The following is an 18,835-nucleotide window of genomic DNA, read 5'->3' on the forward strand; positions in this document are numbered from 1 at the left end:
ATATAACGTTGTTATATATATAGTCAATAGATGCGTGTGTGTTGTAGCTGCAGGGGTGCGGACTTGTTCTTGCTGCCAGTGATTCGACCAAGCCCCGGACCCCCTAGTTTTCCCCTCCCCTCCCCTCCCCCTGCCCCTGTTTCAATTTCATCCTGGGGAGAACCCTGCACATGCAGGGTCTCCAACCATTCCGCATTCTGCGGAATCATTACGATTTCTAGGCTTAACCTCCGCATTCCGCAGCGGCAAGGTTATATTCCGCATTTCAGTTGCACTGTATAAAATTTGCACTGATTGTTCGCTTGGACACATTGTATTTTTTTCAGCCGGTGCCTGGCACTGGCCACGCGCTGGTGCAGTACTCAGAGATGCAGCAAGTTATTAATAGCCGTCACCGCGCGAGTCGTTTCTTGGAAATGAACACTGCCATTACCTTAGTTTTGCACCCCCCCTACCATCGCTCAGTGTTATAATGTGTTTCTATATGCATTTTGTATCTGGCATGTCTACGGTAAATGGAACAGCCTAGTCAGACAGGCGCTGTCTACAAGGTGTCGCGTAGGTTGTTTGCTAATCAGATTAACACGTGGGGAGAATGGCATCCACATTGCCATCCAAAAAACCCCGACTTCCACAGAAATTCAGGAACGAATATATACACAGATGTGGCCTGTACTTGTGAAGTCGAAACTCAGTGTTAATCATGGCTATTGCATGTTATGCAAGACAGACTTTCAAGTGGGGCACGGAGGAAGGGGTGACTTGCCAAAAGCCATATAGTCTCTCAACAGCATAAGTGCTATGCGGGTGCAGTGGAATCTACACCCAATATATCAAGCTTAATTCTTTGCGAGCAGATAGAGAATTGTCTGTCTTCACGCAGAAGTGAGATTTACGGATTATTTAATGAACACAAATGTGCCTTGAGGGCGGCAGACCATGCAAATGAACTCTTTCAAGAAAATGTTTCCAGACTCACAAATAGCCAAAAGTATGGTTGCAAAGCATACAAAAAACACGTGAAATTGTGAGAAATTGGCAATTCTTACCCTTGTTCTTAAATACATGTATTATTACTATACAGTGCTCGAAATAAGCGTTGTCCGGTTGTCCGAGGACAACCAGAATTTGCGCCGGACAACCTAACCAGTCTGAGACATTGTCCGGTGGACAACCAAGAAAATGTGACGAAAAACGCCACTTTATATTATGTTTTTCTCAGGGGTTCTCAAGAGCACTTATAGCCTGGTGCCCGCCATTAATCTATGGTGTGGGAAAGCGACGCATACCCAGCTGCTATTTTCCAACACTAGTATATGTCAGGTTTTTACCAGCAAGTTCACCCCTACATTTTGGTATTTTTATTCCATTATTATTTTGATTTCCGATGGCTTTGCCATGCAAAAAACAGTGGGGATTGTTGATCCGAAAAGTAAAAAAAAGAAGAAGATTGTCGTAGTCAGAATGAAGGCTGTACATGTACTCAAAAGTGCCGCAAATATATCTCCCGCCGATCTACATTTTCAAAATTTTCTTGGGGAGAACCCCATACCCCCCGCTTGTTTTTCACCCCCTCCTTGGAATCCTAGATCCGCCACTGAACAATTACATATCTTGGGAGCAGAGAACAATGAACAAAAATTGGTGCCTTTTCGCATGGCCACCCAAAACAAAGATTGCAGAGAAGTAGAGGCAGGCCGTAGGCTGTGGAGAGGGAGGCGGAGGAGCCATTAAAATATTAAGTCATCCACTATTTTGCGCAGTTTGTTGTTTTTGGCCCCTTGTTAAAAATCCTGGCTACACCACTGTTTTTTGGTGTTTTCTGACCATATTATTATGAAATTGAAATAGGAGATTTGGGATATTTTTTTTGGACAACCAGAAATTGTTGCGGACTAACCCGATTTGATGCCTGGGTTGTCCGCAGGCACGCACATTTTTGTTTCTATATTCAGCACTGCTATAGTAACCTAACTGTGTATGCTCTCGAAAGTTATGAAAACTGTTTTGAATCCTAACTTGTAGGGTTAAGTCTAGGGTTGAGATAGTGTCATCGACATTAGAATATGGCCCACAGTATGCCGGCAGATTGCAGGAAGAATGGCTTAAATCAGGGCTTGCCCTTAACTTTTTTTCAGGTGGCCGGCCGGGCCACTTGAGTATGAGATTCAGGTGCCAAATGGATTTTCAGGTGGCCCGGTTGCTACATTTTATTAAATAATTTATTTGTATTCTAACTATGGGTAATGTGTTTTGGCAAATAATCGCAATAACATAACTAGAATACGACAACAACAAAGAAAGAACAAAACGCCTGACTGAGTTAAATAAGTTTCCAAATATTAAACAAGCTTACAAATCCTCTGCCAGTATCTTTATTAAGTAGCAGAACTCATGTCATTAAGATGTCAATCAAAACTGTCCTTCAATCATTCATGTCAGTGTGACTGTCATCTGAACCTTCTGATGATCAGAATCAATTTCTGACATGGGGTCAGATCCATCAAGAGTCTGGCTCGCTGCTGGTCTATTTTGCACATCCCTACACCCCCCTACACCCTCTCGTTGTCTCTCCAGTGTATCATCCTACACCCTCCCCCTACCCTCTCTGTCTCTACAGTGATCATCCCTACACCCTCCCCCCTACACCCTCCCTGTCCTCTACAGTGTATCATCCCTACACCCTTCCCCCCTACACCCTCTCTGTTCTACAGTGTATATCCCTACACCCCTCCCCCGACAGTGACTACACCCTCTCTGTCTCTAGCAGTGTATCATCCCTACACTTCCTCCCATGTCCGCTAATCAGTGTATCTCCCTACACCCCTCCCCCTACACCCTCATCTGTCTCTAACAGTGTATGATCCCTAGCACCCCTCCCCCTACACCCTCTCTGTCTCTACAGTGGTATCATTCCACACCCCTACCTCTAACACCCTCTCTGTCTCTACAGTGTATCATCCTACACCTCTCCACCCTACACCCTACCCTGTCTCTTACAGTGTATCACCCTACACCCTCCCCCGCTACACCCTCTCTGTTCTCTACACAGTGTTATCTATCCTACACCCCTCCCCCATAAACCCTCTCGTGTATCTACAGTGTATCATCCCTACACCCCTCCCCCTACACCATTACTGTCCTACAGTGTATCCATCCAGTTAGCACCCGCCTGTCTCTACAGTTGTAATCATCCCTTACATACCCTCCCTGTCTTACAGTGTATATCCTACAGACCCTCCCCTACCCCTCCTGTCTCTACAGTGTATCATCCCTACAACCCCTTCCCTACAACACCCTCCCTGCTCTGACAGTGTATTCTCCTAACCCCTCCCCCTACACCCTCCCGTCTCTACAGTGTATCATCCTCACCCGCTCCCTTCCTACACCCTCTTTCTGTCCCTCTACAGTGTATCATCCCTACACCTCTCCCCACCCTACACCCCTTCCTGGCGCTACACGGTAATCATCTCATACACACCCCTCTCTATACATACACTCTGTGTGTACGTCACTTGTTGACTCGGGAGAATGAATTGCCGCAACGAACACCTACAGCTGATGGGTTAGCGAATGGATTGCCAGGTGCACTTACTGTTTTGATTAGGCAAAGTAAAGCATTGTTTCTTGTTGCGATTGACATTCTCAGAATCTGCTCTCCAGTTAAACCACACGTACACACCACGCGCGCGACGCCACATGACACACAACGCCACGACACACACACACACGCGCGCGCGTACACACGCACACAGCGCACGCGGCGACACACGCAGTATGGACACACGCACACGTACACACATGGACACTTGCATTCAGCACAGGGTAATATCGCTTGCGTAATCAATGGCGTGTACGTGTCGCAAGTGCTCTGTGTTGAGCATGGATGTCTGGACGCGTAGCCTAGGCGGATCTTCGTTCCGGAACCGGTCGCGTAGCACGGCCCTTAATTTTTATGTGGCCAGGCGGCGCCACCAAGCAGCGACAGTTCATGGTGGCCCGACGCCGTTTCAGTGGGCCATGTGGCACCGACGGCCACCGTTAAAGTCGACCCTGTTAAATATTTCAAAATTTTCTGGGGGCATGCCCCCACCCCCTCGCACTGGGCATGCCTTAACGACACGCGGGCCTGCCTCGGCAGCCAAAGTTAATTGCCCCCCCCCCAGCTGTCCATACAATTTCATTCCGCAAATCTTTAATCTTAAGACACTTAAACATACGCGCCATCTCGTGGCAACATTCATAACGATCCCAACGAACATTCCTTTGAAAAGGTTCCTGATACCATCCCTGTGCCTTTGGCTTCCACTGTTTCGGCGTGTATATGAACACATTTGGGACTTACAGGGTTTACTAGAATCCCACCACTCCACCACAGAGTCACCGCAGTAGACGTTAGATGAGCGCTGTCGCTCCGCGGCACTTGTTTTATTTCTCCACACGTTTTGATTTCTCATACTCCCTCTGCTGTTCAAGTTTCTGCTCTGCTGTCACAGTTTTGATTTTTTTTGGTGGTGGCGGTTTGTAGTTAGTGAAAAAGTTGAAGATTTTTCCCGCGTTTGGGTTATTTTGTGCCATGATCAGATGGTGAGCACGCCTGAGAGGTGAAGGTCACAGGAAGTTTACATACGGCAATACCACCACGCAATGCGCACGCGTATGGATAACCTGTCAAATCACCACTTGTCACTGGGCGGCAGCCACCGGCGGTCGAGTAAGCCGCCGTGTAGCCTCGCTGATCGGCGGGCCGACAAGCGCTTCACCGGCGGCAGCGATCGAGCCGGCAATCCCTGCATACTGCCACGTGCTTCGTAAATTGCGCTACTTTGTACTTTGTACACAACAAGCCTAGCATTGAAATAAGACCTCGTGTGATTGGCTGACATAGGCATTCATAATGTTTCACGCAGTATGATTGGTTCTCATCTACATCGCCATGAGAACGGCACTGACTAAAATCTGGACTTGGAAAATGGATAGTTACGCGAGACATTTACCGTTGGAGTTATGAACGATTTCGTGCTACTTTGCGCGATTTCCAGATTGGAACGGCCATGTTTTGGTCTGCCCGCAAACAATTCCTTACGACGGCAATAGTTCACAAACCGCAATTAAATTCCCATTAATTATACACTGATATATATTCGAAAACGGGCGGAATTACGAAATCTGGTCTGGAATTGTTTACTTGCTCGACGGGCAAGCCACCCTGGCCTTTAACTAGCCCTTCCAACCAATTACTAGTCTCGGGCTAGCGGCTAATTCGACCCCTGTTATATGTCTGCGTATGTGTGTGTGTGTGTGTGTGTGTGTGTTGTGTGTGTGTGTCTGCATATGCATGTCTGTTTGTATGTGCAAGACTGAGTGTCCAGATATTCCTGCCTAATACCCTGACCCTAACCCTAACCCTAAATATAGATATATATTTATTCATGTAGAGAATGCATCGAACACAACGGGAAGAATGTGCGTTCACGTGCGTTTTATCATATCTTGGTTGTATATACCGCGCTGGCTATGACGACATTATGCAGCCGCCGTCAGATGTTAGCAATGCGCGCCCAGCGACACACAGATGTGCGCAGCGAATGGCAGCTAGCAGAGGTGGGGGGGGGGCATTGCATATGCATCACATGGCCACGAGAGGGCAGTAGGGAACAGTCAACAGCAATGGAGGACTTTGTGGGCATTGATTTATGGGTTTCCAAAAAAAAGTTACCCGTTAATTTTTACTGCAAGTCACGGAACCCTTTATAGTTGACTCTAGTAGGTTTAAAAAACAGTCAAAAACAGTAGGTAGCACTATTGGGTGTCAGACATGCTGAGTTTGGGTCATAAACTCGCCCAAAAGTTCAATAATGCCTTGACGGACGGTTTCCCACTTGTCCTGCAAATTTACACTTAAAAGCATTTCTTCAGACAAGTTCCATTCACCTCATAGTCTATATACACCCATTCGAAGTCTCCTCGTCCCTCGGACCGAGGACCAGTCTGTTATCTTACACCACGAGAAAACTAATACAGGTCTAATGCTGTTGTTGTATTTAAATGTCTGGATCGGTTGGGTGAGTGGCCCTTTCTATACTGGTCAGGTTACCTCTGGTACGTAATCACTTACTCTATGAAGTGTCAGCTTGAAACTTACTGTCGAGAATGCACTAAAATACAGTCGGGTCATCGGGCATTTCTGGGGCTGGTCGGGTAACCGGAAATTTCTATAATTTCAGTTAGTTTGCTTTCTTACTTTCTCATGATTTGTATGTGTGCATGCAATATAAATCTAGGCACATTATTTGCATATAGTGTACAGTTTTTCCTTAAAGTGGATTTACACTCAATAATTAATAGGGTTTCTCCTGTCTCCAATTTCCAGACAAAATCAAATCATTTTTGAGAGACTTCTACACAGACACTGGCTCTGATAAAGGAGATACTTCAAAGGACTTCAAATATGCATCCCAGTTGGTAAGTTTAGCATACGAATGAAATGATAGCAAACAAGTTTTAAATAATCAATGACTAATACATCACTGGTTCCCATCTTGCATTCACCTTCAAATAATCATACCAGAAGCGGTGACAGTGCTTGAATGCACAGCGCTCGTGGTATACGGTTAAAGCACGATGCTATAGTTATCATTTCCATTCACGTATAAAATTTTAAAACCAAAACATATTCCTAGTCTACCCACTGGCAATAGCAGTACACCCTACAAAAACATGTACCGTAGGAGCATTGTTTACCACGTGTTGGTATTACTCGTGTTTTAGGTGAAGGTCGCTCACAGAGAGCAGGTAGGGATCACCGTAGATCTAGATGATGTTGCTGACGTTGAGCCGGATCTTGCCGCCGCCGTGGTGGAGAACACGAGACGCTACGTGTCGCTGTTTGGCGACTCCATCCACGAGCTGCTGCCAGAGTTCAAAGAGCACGAGGTACGTGCGAGTGTCAAGATTGCTGTGCAGTGACACGTGACAAGTTTTTATCTTCTCTTTGTTACTCTATAAATGAAGATGGTCATGTGACTAGATTAATCTCGATCGGTACGACAGATGTCTTGGCTGGTTTAAAATTCTTAGTGCTCAGTAGTGATTTCTGCTGATGATGATTATTATGATAGTGAAGGTAGTCAATTATGTTAATATTTTACCGATTACCGATTCTTTCTCGACAAATAAATTGTCACACATGTTTTATAAAAAAAACTATATACTCCTATTTTTGTAAAACAAATACATGAAAAACGTTTTTATAAAAAAAAAGTTGGATGTGAAGGATTAGATTTGAATCATCAATACATTCATGTTGCTTATTGTATTTGTCGAGAAAGATTCGCATGATCTTTTATTATTTTCACAACTCAAGCGTTTGGCTAAAGTTCGTATGCTCAGTCGTAAGGCTGTTGTTGAATTGCTCTTACTAACCTGACATGCGCATTCCTTTCCTCGCTCGCCCTCTACAGATTGTAGCCAAAGACGCATTGGACGTATATATCGAGCATCGTCTGCTAATGGAGACAAGAATACGAAACCACGACGGAGAAGTGCGAGATCCCAGGAACCGCTTCCCGGCCGAGCTCATACGCAGATTGTAGGTTAACCCGAGATTTCATTATGAATGCATCGACCTTGCTTCGACACAAACTAAGAATAACTACTTTGTTTGTTAGTTGTGACCCACGTAGGGTGTCGAATTCATCAATAGTCTATGCATTCATTGCCACTTTATTTCTGGATCAAGAGTGGATTACTCAACTTATTTACCAGACTTTTAGCAACTATTTGGATCGAATTAAGAAAAATTGAAGTACTAATGTGACAAAAGTGGCTGAATTCAAATGAACATTCGCTGCACGTGTTTGCCACATTTACACCCGCCTTCACATACACACAATATTCACAATCACACCACATTCACACTTATCCTTACATTCATACAATATTCACACTCGCACTTACATTCAGACTCAGGGTTCTCCCCACGTTGCGCAAACGGGGCGCGCCCGCCCCGTTTGGAAAAACTCCCCCCCCGTTTGAATCGTTGCGCCCCGTTTGAATTACCTCCGCCCCGTTTAAATTCCACCACAATAAAAGTTTGCCAGCGCGAGAATCGATCGTCAAGAATTCCAATTCGGCCAGGAAAACCAGCGCGTATATTTTTACCGTGCCACGCATGCACTGCAGACAATACACAAGTACAAACAGCTAACCTGGCCCACACACAACACTAACTGTACACCGACTCGGCTATCTTATATATACAAGAACCCCAAATACCGTCTATGGTGTGGTGGCGATTTTACGCATTAATTAGTGGTACGGTAAAAAAACACCCCCCAGACCCCGCTAGTTTTTCCACCCCCCTCCCACTCCCCCCTGTTTGAATTTCATCCTGGGGAGAACCCTGAGACTCACCCTTACATTCATATAATATTCACAATGACACCACATTCACACTTATCCTTACATTCATATAATATTCACAATGACACCACATCCACACTCACCCTTACATTCATATAACATTCACAATGAAAGCACATTCACACTTATCCTTACATTCATATAATATTCACAATGACACCACATCCACACTCACCCTTACATTCACACAACATTCACAATAACAGCGCATTCACACTCACTCACATTTAATGACAGTACATTCACACTCACCTTCACATTCATACAATGTTTACAATGACAACACACTCGCATTCACATCACACGACGTTTAGACTCGGCTTCGTGTAGCTCGAGCGCGGTTTGTAAAGTTCGTGTCGCGTTCCTGTTCGCAGCGAGGTGTCGTTCAAGGCGCAGGGCCGCGAGAAACACATGGCCATCCGCGACGTGAAGGCCGAGCACATCGGCCAGCTCGTCTGCGTCAAGGGCATCGTGACGCGCTGCACGGAGGTGAAGCCGATGATGCAGGTGGCGACGTACACGTGCGATCAGTGCGGCGCCGAGACGTACCAGCCCGTGAGTAGAGCCCTGCCGCCGCCTCGCTCGGTTACGCGTGAAACGGCTGTCGTTCGTTCGCAATGTGCCCGTTTTCTAACCTTGGTGTAAGGGCCATTGAAGGGAAATGACCAAAGTGTTCGTATGGACAGTTGTCTGAGCTATAGAGGTCGTATCACTGTATAGTATAACTGCCGAGGAAAGGCAATGTCAATTGTGTTCTTTATAGATGGGTGTCAGTTCTGTAGAAGTATCACTGTATAATTGCAACTCAAGGGAATGCCAAATGTGTTCATTATAGGCAGATACACGTTCTAAAGAGGTGACTTCTAACACAGGTTTAGTTCGTATGTCATATGATGCATTGGGATATGCTTCTTGTTCTTTTTGGAAGGATTTCCTGCAGGCATGAAAACCACCACATCCATACCACAAACCACCACACATTCACAGCCACCATATCCACACCTCCACACTACCATCAGTCCATCACACTACACCACCATGTCTGCACAACAGACTACTACCTCCACACCTGTAGATCACTACTTCCATCCACACCTGTAGACCACAAACCGCCACATCTGCTCTTATACACTACTCCACCTCCACACTTGTGCCCAACCGCATTACCACACCTTCACACTTTGTAGGAACTCTGTCTTAGTGATGCTGAACTGGCATGTGCTGGTGATTCGTCTTATTCACTACAACTGTGGAATTTGTATTCGTGTAGATTTCTGCACCCACTTTCATGCCTCTCATCATGTGCCCCAGTGAAGACTGCACTGTCAACAAATCTGGTGGAAGGCTTTACCTACAAACTAGAGGCAGCAAGTTCGTCAAGTTTCAAGAACTCAAAATCCAGGAGCACGTAAGTAGCCACAGGAAATAACGTAGAGAAAACTATATTGCTAAGTAACAATGGCGAGATATGTTGAATGGAGTAGAATTCGGAACATTACAAATTTGTTTGAGATTTTTTTATAGATTTGAATATGAAAATCGTGGAAATTACACATCTGTGACTAAAGCATCTGTGTGATAAAAAGTCACTGCCAACTTTTATTCTGAGTTCGAAATCTCAGGTTTCAGAGTTCAATTTTTTTTCCATTTTAGAATGACCAGGTTCCGGTCGGGAGCATTCCGCGCTCAATGACCGTCTTCCTGAAGGGCGAGTGTACACGCATGGCATCCCCTGGTGACCACATCAGCATAACGGGAGTGTTTCTGCCGATGATGAAAGTTGGATTCAAGCAGATGCAGCAAGGATTGTTGTCCGAGACGTTCCTAGAAGCTCACGTGAGTGTTCTCATGACTCTACGGCTAGCTAACGCTTAGACAAGAAAACTCGGAGTCATCTAGCGTGTAGGTCAGGTCTGAGGGCCTGGGGCCCGTTGTCAGAAACAAAATTAGTCTTAACATTAGTCTTAACATTAACTTCCACTCGTAAACCGTTGACAGAAACATCGTAATGTTACGAGAACGAAAAATCCTCGAAAATATCCTCTTTAGTCTTAACGTTACGAGAGCCCAGACCCTCTCGTAACTTTAATATTAAGATGAAAATAGCACATTTACACTACGAATTACAATTATAGTGATATTATATTTTGAATAAAATGTGTGTTTTTCTTGAAAAACGTCAAAATCATTAATTATCTACCGATCATAAAACAAAACAAAACATTTACAAATGGCGTATGGCATTGGTTCTCTTGTTTTAAATGTTTGCCACGACTCTCGCGTCTCGTGTTACAGTGTGAGAATTTGTCTTGTTGTGCAGAATATATTCATGACCACGTCGTTTTTCATCAAATATTATTTATATGTGGTTAGCCATCATAATATGCATAAATTACTGTGATGTACAATATAAATGTGTATGAATTTGAATTTTGTGATTGATTCTCTTCCAATGAGCAGCCTTGTGATGAAGTTCGTGTTATCGTAAGTTTTCTAATAGCTGCGATGTGTTTCTGTCAGCGCTCCTCTCGTAACATTAACATTAGTCGTAAGTGTGATCTTAGCATTAACATTAGCATTAACTTTACGATGTTTCTGACAACGGCCCCCTGGTGTCATCTCCCACTACCACATTCATGCAAAGTTCTTGCATAATTCGAACCATGTCAGAGAGTCATGATAGGGTTACGAGGCCGGAGTCAGCCATTCGCATGAAGCAGCTTTTCCCCAATTTCAAAATGCACTTGTCTATTTGAAATATCTACAAGACCTACAGTTGTCCATCACAGAGTGGCTAATTACTTTACAACGACCATGTGTATAGCAAAAAAAAAGAACTCCAGTTTTCAATAAATGGAAGACTACACAAATAACAGTTATGCGAATTTAAGCATTGTTTTTAAATTGTATGTCATTTTAGCGAATAGTGAAGATGAACAAGACAGAGAATGATGAGCTAGGAGCGGAGGAGCTCACTGAAGAAGAGATCAAACAAGTAGCAGGTATATAAATATATCTGTAGTATAAAATGGGTACCTTTAGCTTGCAAGCCGTAATAGAAGTAGCTGATGCTAGTATGTAAATAGGAGCAAGCATAGAGATTGCGGGATAGAATTTTTTCTATACCATGACAGTGTTTCACCTGGCCAAAAATGTCAGCGAGGCGGCAAAATTGTTTTTGGTGGTTGCGCAATCCGAGAAGCGAGTAATGCGAGCACCGAAGGTGATCGCGACGCTAGGGGGGTCCGGGGGCATGCTCCAGACTTGCCAACCCTTACGATATTTTCGTATTCCTTACTAATTCCAAGATGTTTTACGAATGTACGATCAAACTGAAAAACTTTTTCACGTTAAAAAAAAAGAGATTTTTTACGACTTGTGAAAATGGATGCTTTTAGCTCATCTGACATAGTCAGATGCAGCTTGTAGAATCGCATGAGCGTGCGTCCGGCCGTCCGTCCGTCCGTCTGTGTGTGCGTCAACAGTTGGGTAACTAGTACCATATATTATATATTTACTTTTCATCTTGAATCTTAACATATATCATGTAGCTATGGCCGTGCGTATTCATTTACCAGTTATGCGAACATAATCTGTTACTATAGAAATATTGGAGACACTGTATATTATTATTTCTATGGCTGTTACACTCAGGGGCATAGGAACGAAGTATTATTGAGGGGGCAGTAAAAGGCATCGCGGTTTTTTTATTTTATTTATATAATTAAGAGAGAGAGAGTAGTAAATTGAGACGGGGACAGGAAAACGGTGATACGGTGTGTATGCGAGCGGGAAACGGGGTACAATTAGGTCGTGCGAGATGGTGTGCAAGGAGGTGGGAGGCAGAGGGAGGGAGGTCGAAGGCAGGGGGAGGGATATGGGAGGTAAGGGGTGGAAGTGAGAGGCAAGGGGAGCGAAGTGGGAGGCAGGGGGAGGGAGGTGAGAGGCAGGAGGGAGGGAGGTGGGACGCAGTGGGGAGGGAGGTGGGAGAGAAGGACCCCCCCCCGCCCTCTCTAATTAAACTTGGAGATCCATGCTCATATGTTGAAATCTTTTATGTCAACGTCAATGTCATTCCTTCCTCATTCATTATTGTTCTTGTTATTAGAATTAGCCCATAGAGATTAGGTGGGTGCGAAAGTGTAGCTGATATATTTGTTCGAATTGGCTACGAATGTCACACAAGAATAAAGAAGACTTATGTATAAGACGTCTTGCTATGCACAAATGAAAGTATCAGCAGAACACCAGACACCAGATGAGCCCTGTCGCTCTGCGGCACTTGTTTACATTGTGAGCCAAGAAATATCTGGCGATTGTGGGCGCAGCCATATTGGATCACGCGTTCACGTTGTTCTCGCGTGATCTAGAGTTAGTCCCATCATTCATTGCGTGCATAACATACAACTTATTTCTGCCTTCTCATTGAAAACAGTCCAATCACTCAGTTTTTTTGTTGTCATTGAAATTTTTCAATTTTTTTCCAATTTTTTTATATAAGTCATTTTAGATTTTATTCCGTCATTAATAAATTCATTAATTCTTATAAAGTAAGTGATGCCTTACGATTTCCATGAATCACAGGTTGGCATGTCTGCATGCTCCCCCGGAAAACTTTTTCAAAAATGGTGCAATTTGGTGCATTCTAAACTATTCTGAACATATATGAGACTCTTGAATCACTTTTTCAAGTTTTCAAAATGGACAAACTAGCTTCTGGGAAAGATTTTACTTTTGTTTTTCTCCTCCCCAGTCCTCGGTACCCCCATGCATAGAGCAATGCTGCCGCACATCCGAAAAGTTACAAGTACCTAGAATCTTGAAGTATATACAGTTTACATTGCTTCTAGATATCTAACTGAATAAAAGTAGTCCACGTTCTACGTAAAGAAAAGTGACGAATTCAGTTAACAGCTTTGATTACGTGCGTGTCAGGTGTCACTGGTCGTGCCCTCATTCCCCACGATAACCCCTGCGACATATGAACTTATTGTTATGCGGGCATAAAAACAGTGGGCTATAGTACATGCCACCGCAATCGATTTCTTAGACTGTCACAAGGTTTTGTTCGTGTGGCGAATCATGCGTTGAGGGAGTTCATGCCCTCGGCTCTAGATGTTTTGAATACCCCGTCTACGTTCAGAACGGAGCGTATTAGAATGCGCTCCCGTTTACAATTATGTCTAAACTGCTGTTGCGATAACCGTAGTATTTCAGCGTAATATGAGGGGAAAAAGTACCGATCGGGAGGACCGGCAGTTTCGTAGAGATGGTGGCCGAAGCAATAACTTGGTGGCCTCGGGCTTTCGGGTCGGCACTAATTTCGAACGCTGTCAATAAAGTGTAGTTTATTGATGGAAGAACATTGATTTTTGTCAGCGAGGCGCTGTGTTTGGATAAATTTCTGCGTGGTGGCCAGCGTGAGAAACTAGCGGTCGCCCAGTCGCCAGTGGCGATTAGAAAATCGACCGGGCGACTGCTTGCTCGTGTCAGCTGGTCCGGCGGGTCGACTAGATAATCGCCGAACAGGAAATAAAAAATTTACCAAACTGATTATTTTGTTATTCTCTACTAACCTTCTACATTATTCTAATGAAATGAATGGTAAATTTCATCAAATATAGACTAAAATAGTCAAATTTCATCATATGACAATTGTTTGCCTTCGAAACTCTCATCGCTCGCGTTCATTTTACATATGCCTCCACAGTACACTGCAGACAGGCGTATTATCTAGACGCATTGTCTGATTCGCGTGATACAATGTAATACACCACATTTATGCTGGCGCTTGCAAATTTGCTATGCCTGCTGTATAAAATGCTATAACACTAGAGTGGCCTGCGTCCCCTCAGATTTTGACGATTTTTTTTTACTATTCCGGCGGGATACCATGCATGCAAGCATTGAAATCTGGTATCCTACACAAGAATCTACTATCCCGCGGATATCGGGGATACCGCTAATTTCGCGGCTATACGTACGTACGTATACGTGTCTCTCTTTCTGCGCGGCACGCGTATATCGATCTCTTTCTGTGTGCGCGCGCGCGCGTCACGGCAGTACCATCCAACAATGAACATCACTATCAAAATCGAAATCGAAATCGAAGCTTCTGCTACGCGGTGTGCATGTGTCGGTCGATATTTATTGGTCAGGGAGGGGTTAAAAATTCAACACCCATCACTGTAGTAAATGCACAAGCCACAAGGATGTGGCAGTTTATTAGTGGAGTTTCAAAACCTGAAAAGGCAAAAAACTGTAAATCTGATGCATCTAATGTTAGTACTAGTAGTACTAGTAGTAGCTCACAAAGTCAGTATTCTAAAGTTTATGACAGTACAAAGAGAGGAAATTTTTTGAAGAAATGGACAATTGGCCACCCTTGGCTTGTGGATGGTGAAAAGGGAATGCTATGCAGTCTGTGTAAGACAAATGAAGAGACTCTAGTGCAGCGCGGAGTTCTACAGTCAAGGGTGTTTTTGCAAGGTTGTACGAGTTACAAGTCTGAAAGCATAGCTTTGCACGAGAAGTCAGCGTGTCATCAATTTGCAGTTAAATTATCTGCAAGGAAAGCTGCACCTGAGTCTGCACCTGCTGCTCTAGCCATACGTTCGCTGCACAAGGCGACAATGAGTAAGCTGGAAATACTTTTCAGGAACGCTCATGCACTATCAAAGCACAGGAGATCCTTTAGGGATTATCAGTGGCTATGTGAGCTAGATGAAATGAAGGGGTTAGATGTGGGCAAGACCTATAGAAACTCTGCTACATGCCGGACATTCACCAAGTTTATTGCTGGAGTTTCAAGATCTGATCTAATTAAGGCTGTTGACACTACACGTTTCGTGAGTGTTACATCGGATGGCTCTACGGACAGCTCTAAGACAGAGCAGGAAATAATATTTGTACGGTTTGTGGACAGTGGAGTGCTTCGAACTGAATTTGCGGGTATTGTTTCTCCGAAGAGCCCTGATGCCACTGGTCTGTTCAACGCGATTATGAGTGGGCTTTCCGAGGTTGGCCTGACTGAGACCGAATTGAAGAGGAAGCTGATTGGTTTTGGGTGTGATGGGGCTGCAGTCATGGTAGGCAGAAAAGGTGGAGTAGCTGCTCTTTTAAAGCAACTGCAGCCTCGTGTGACAGTAGTCCACTGTTTAGCTCATCGCCTGGAGCTAGTATACAAGGATGCTATCAAGGAAATGCACATCTTCAAACTGACCATTCTTCTTTTGATGGGAGTATATTACTTCTACAGAAATTCGCCCAAACAGAGGGAGAACTTAAGAAATTCTTTCATTAGCCTCCAAAAACCAGTTGTTATGCCTACTCGAGTTGGTGGCACACGATGGGTTGCGCACCTTCTGCTTGCAGTGGATTCTTTCCTGAAAGGATTCCAGGCAATCAGAGCCCAAATGGAGGACTGTGTTACTCAGAAGACAAATGTAAGTTATGAATAGAAAATGTTTTTATAATTTTATTTTAGTAAATATATATATATAATTATAGACATAATACTGTGCATATCCAAAATATTGCAAATGAATATATTTCTAATAATTGAAATATAATGTATAATGTTAAACTAAGATTAAGTAATGATTAATCTATATATCTTATTGTATTGCATTTCTTTTACCAGAATGAAAGCAAGAACAAAGCTAGAGGGTATCTGAAACTTTTGAAAAGGACTGATGTATTTGCTTGCATCCACCTATTGAAAGATGTCCTCAAGCCGTTAGCTGCGTTATCCACTACTCGCCAAAGCAACAAAACCACCTTAGCAGATGTGAGGGAAAAGCTCAACATGGCAAAATCTGTCCTGTCAACTTATGTTGAAAAGTAAGTCCACTATAGTTTTTCTCTTATACTTGGTAAGAACAAATTCTATATGCAAACAGGTTATTTAATAAATAAATCACGACATATAGCTTGAAAACAAACTGGAAGTAACAAATGATTTCTATTTGGTTTCTTTAATTAGGAATGGAGCTTCACTGGCCAATTTCTGCAAAGAAGTTACTGAGAACAACACATATGGTGGCGTGGTTTTCCATGGGCCAATGCATTCTGCGAGAACCAGATCTTCGCTAATTACCAACCTCCTGGTGGAGCTTGACAAAAGAATGTTTGACGTCAATGGGGCATTAATAAAAGCAACGGAGATAGCCAATTTCCACCACTGGCCTTTGTACAGCCAGCCAGAAATAGAAGGTAAATATTCTATATACATAAGCTCATATAATTACATTAATAGAACAATTTTTGTTTGACACAAGCAAGCTTTTGTAATACCATTTGTTATTATGACGTTTACAAAGCTGCTGAACCTGTTAAGTGTTTAAATATAATAGTATTACTTGCTATTTATGAGCTTTAATTTCATATAATATTTCTCCCTTTTAGACTTTGGAGTTGAAGATGTAAGTCATCTGTGTCTGCACTATGCAGGTGTCTTGGAAGAAGCAGGCATCAGCATGGATGATGCACTTACAGAGTGGACCATGCTGAAAACACATCTTTACAACAGGTACTGAAAAAAAAATCACAACAAATCTGTGTTAATAAGTTCCACAAACTATAAAAGCATAAACATAAATCATAATCAAATGCTTTATTAAACAATTCTTCTTTTTTAAGGTACAAAACTGAAGTGAAAAGACTTACCTGGCCAGAAGTGAGTGCAGCATATACAGAGAGTCATGAGAATATCATGGCTCTCATTGATCTAATCCAGACCCTTCCTGCCAGCAGCTCGGAAAACGAGAGGGGTTTTAGCAATATGAAACTGATAAAGACAGACCACCGCTCCAGGTTGTCTACATCTAGTCTGGACCAGCTGCTAACTATACAGATGACCAGCCCTGGTGTGAAGGAATTTAATCCTGTGCCTGCCATCCAGGACTGGATGGGGGCAGTTAAGACTACAAGAAGGCCCAATTTTCAGGAAGGAAGAACACCCAAACGTGCCCGACTAGACAGCTTATTGCCAGAGGAGTCAGCCCAGTCTGAAGTAGAAGTTGAAGATGAAGGTGTGGTGGAATTTGGGCGCAATGAGCAACAGAATGATGAAGCAGAATCCGAGGGTGAAGGGTTTGAAGACGAGGATTTCGAATATGAAATGACAGAAGATGTTTTGCAGCAATTGAAAATGTTAGATTAATAGTTGAACTGTTTGTTGTTTATTGTTTGATGACACTGGATGTAAATAAAGTTAAAACTATTATTATTATTATGTTATATATTGTTGTTGTTTAAATGCCCTATTATATATCGTATTCCATTTATTATTAAGAATACCTTAGAATGCACATCACCAAATTGCACCATCCCCCCCTATAAAACGTCCCCACATCCGAGTCATTCACTTTGCTACGACAGAACTCCTGGACCAGTGCCTACTGACCAGGACCAGTGCTTCCTCAGATGCACTGGTCCTGCTGGACCAGTGCCTCCAATTATCAGTTTTTCACCCTGGTGGTGGCTGAGATTTGAGCGAGGCGGCCGCCTCTATATAAAGTAAGTGATGCCTTACGATTTCCATGAATCACAGGTTGGCATGTCTGCATGCTCCCCCCGAAAACTTTTTCAAAAATGGTGCAATTTGGTGCATTCTAAACCATTCTGAACATATATGAGACTCTTGAATCACTTTTTCAAGTTTTCAAAAGGGACAAACTAGCTTCTGGGAAAGATTTTACTTTTGTTTTTCTCCTCCCCAGTCCTCGGTACCCCCATGCATAGAGCAATGCTGCCGCACATCCGAAAAGTTACAAGTACCTAGAATCTTGAAGTATATACAGTTTACATTGCTTCTAGATATCTAACTGAATAAAAGTAGTCCACGTTCTACGTAAAGAAAAGTGACGAATTCAGTTAACAGCTTTGATTACGTGCGTGTCAGGTGTCACTGGTCGTGCCCTCATTCCCCACGATAACCCCTGCGACATATGAACTTATTGTTATGCAGGCATAAAAACAGTGGGCTATAGTACATGCCACCGCAATCGATTTCTTAGACTGTCACAAGGTTTTGTACGTGTGGCGAATCATGCGTTGAGGGAGTTCATGCCCTCGGCTCTAGATGTTTTGAATACCCCGTCTACGTTCAGAACGGAGCGTATTAGAATGCGCTCCCGTTTACAATTATGTCTAAACTGCTGTTGCGATAACCGTAGTATTTCAGCGTAATATGAGGGGAAAAAGTACCGATCGGGAGGACCGGCAGTTTCGTAGAGATGGTGGCCGAAGCAATAACTTGGTGGCCTCGGGCCTTCGGGTCGGCACTAATTTCGAACGCTGTCAATAAAGTGTAGTTTATTGATGGAAGAACATTGATTTTTGTCAGCGAGGCGCTGTGTTTGGATAAATTTCTGCGTGGTGGCTGAGATTTGAGCGAGGCGGCCGCCTC

The 18,835-nt window shown here is 43.6% G+C and overlaps 1 protein-coding gene across 2 annotated transcripts in view; it reads left to right on the forward strand.

Annotated features, from left to right (window-relative positions):
- LOC106808898 (DNA replication licensing factor mcm7-like) overlaps nucleotides 1-18,835 on the forward strand; it is a 35,756-nt gene that overhangs the window by 5,933 nt on the left and 10,988 nt on the right. Inside the window, exons 2-8 of one of the 2 annotated variants that reach the window (XM_014811805.1) lie at nucleotides 6,374-6,465; nucleotides 6,772-6,936; nucleotides 7,464-7,591; nucleotides 8,799-8,979; nucleotides 9,695-9,832; nucleotides 10,078-10,260; nucleotides 11,345-11,426. In XM_014811805.1, the coding sequence (XP_014667291.1) occupies nucleotides 6,374-6,465; nucleotides 6,772-6,936; nucleotides 7,464-7,591; nucleotides 8,799-8,979; nucleotides 9,695-9,832; nucleotides 10,078-10,260; nucleotides 11,345-11,426 (969 nt within the window). The remainder of the gene's footprint in view (nucleotides 1-6,373; nucleotides 6,466-6,771; nucleotides 6,937-7,463; nucleotides 7,592-8,798; nucleotides 8,980-9,694; nucleotides 9,833-10,077; nucleotides 10,261-11,344; nucleotides 11,427-18,835) is intronic. The other variant, XM_014811806.1, reaches the window with a different exon arrangement.

This window comes from Priapulus caudatus, unplaced genomic scaffold (genome assembly GCF_000485595.1).
Source record: "Priapulus caudatus unplaced genomic scaffold, Priapulus_caudatus-5.0.1 Scaffold312, whole genome shotgun sequence".
NCBI lineage: Eukaryota > Metazoa > Priapulida > Priapulimorpha > Priapulimorphida > Priapulidae > Priapulus > Priapulus caudatus.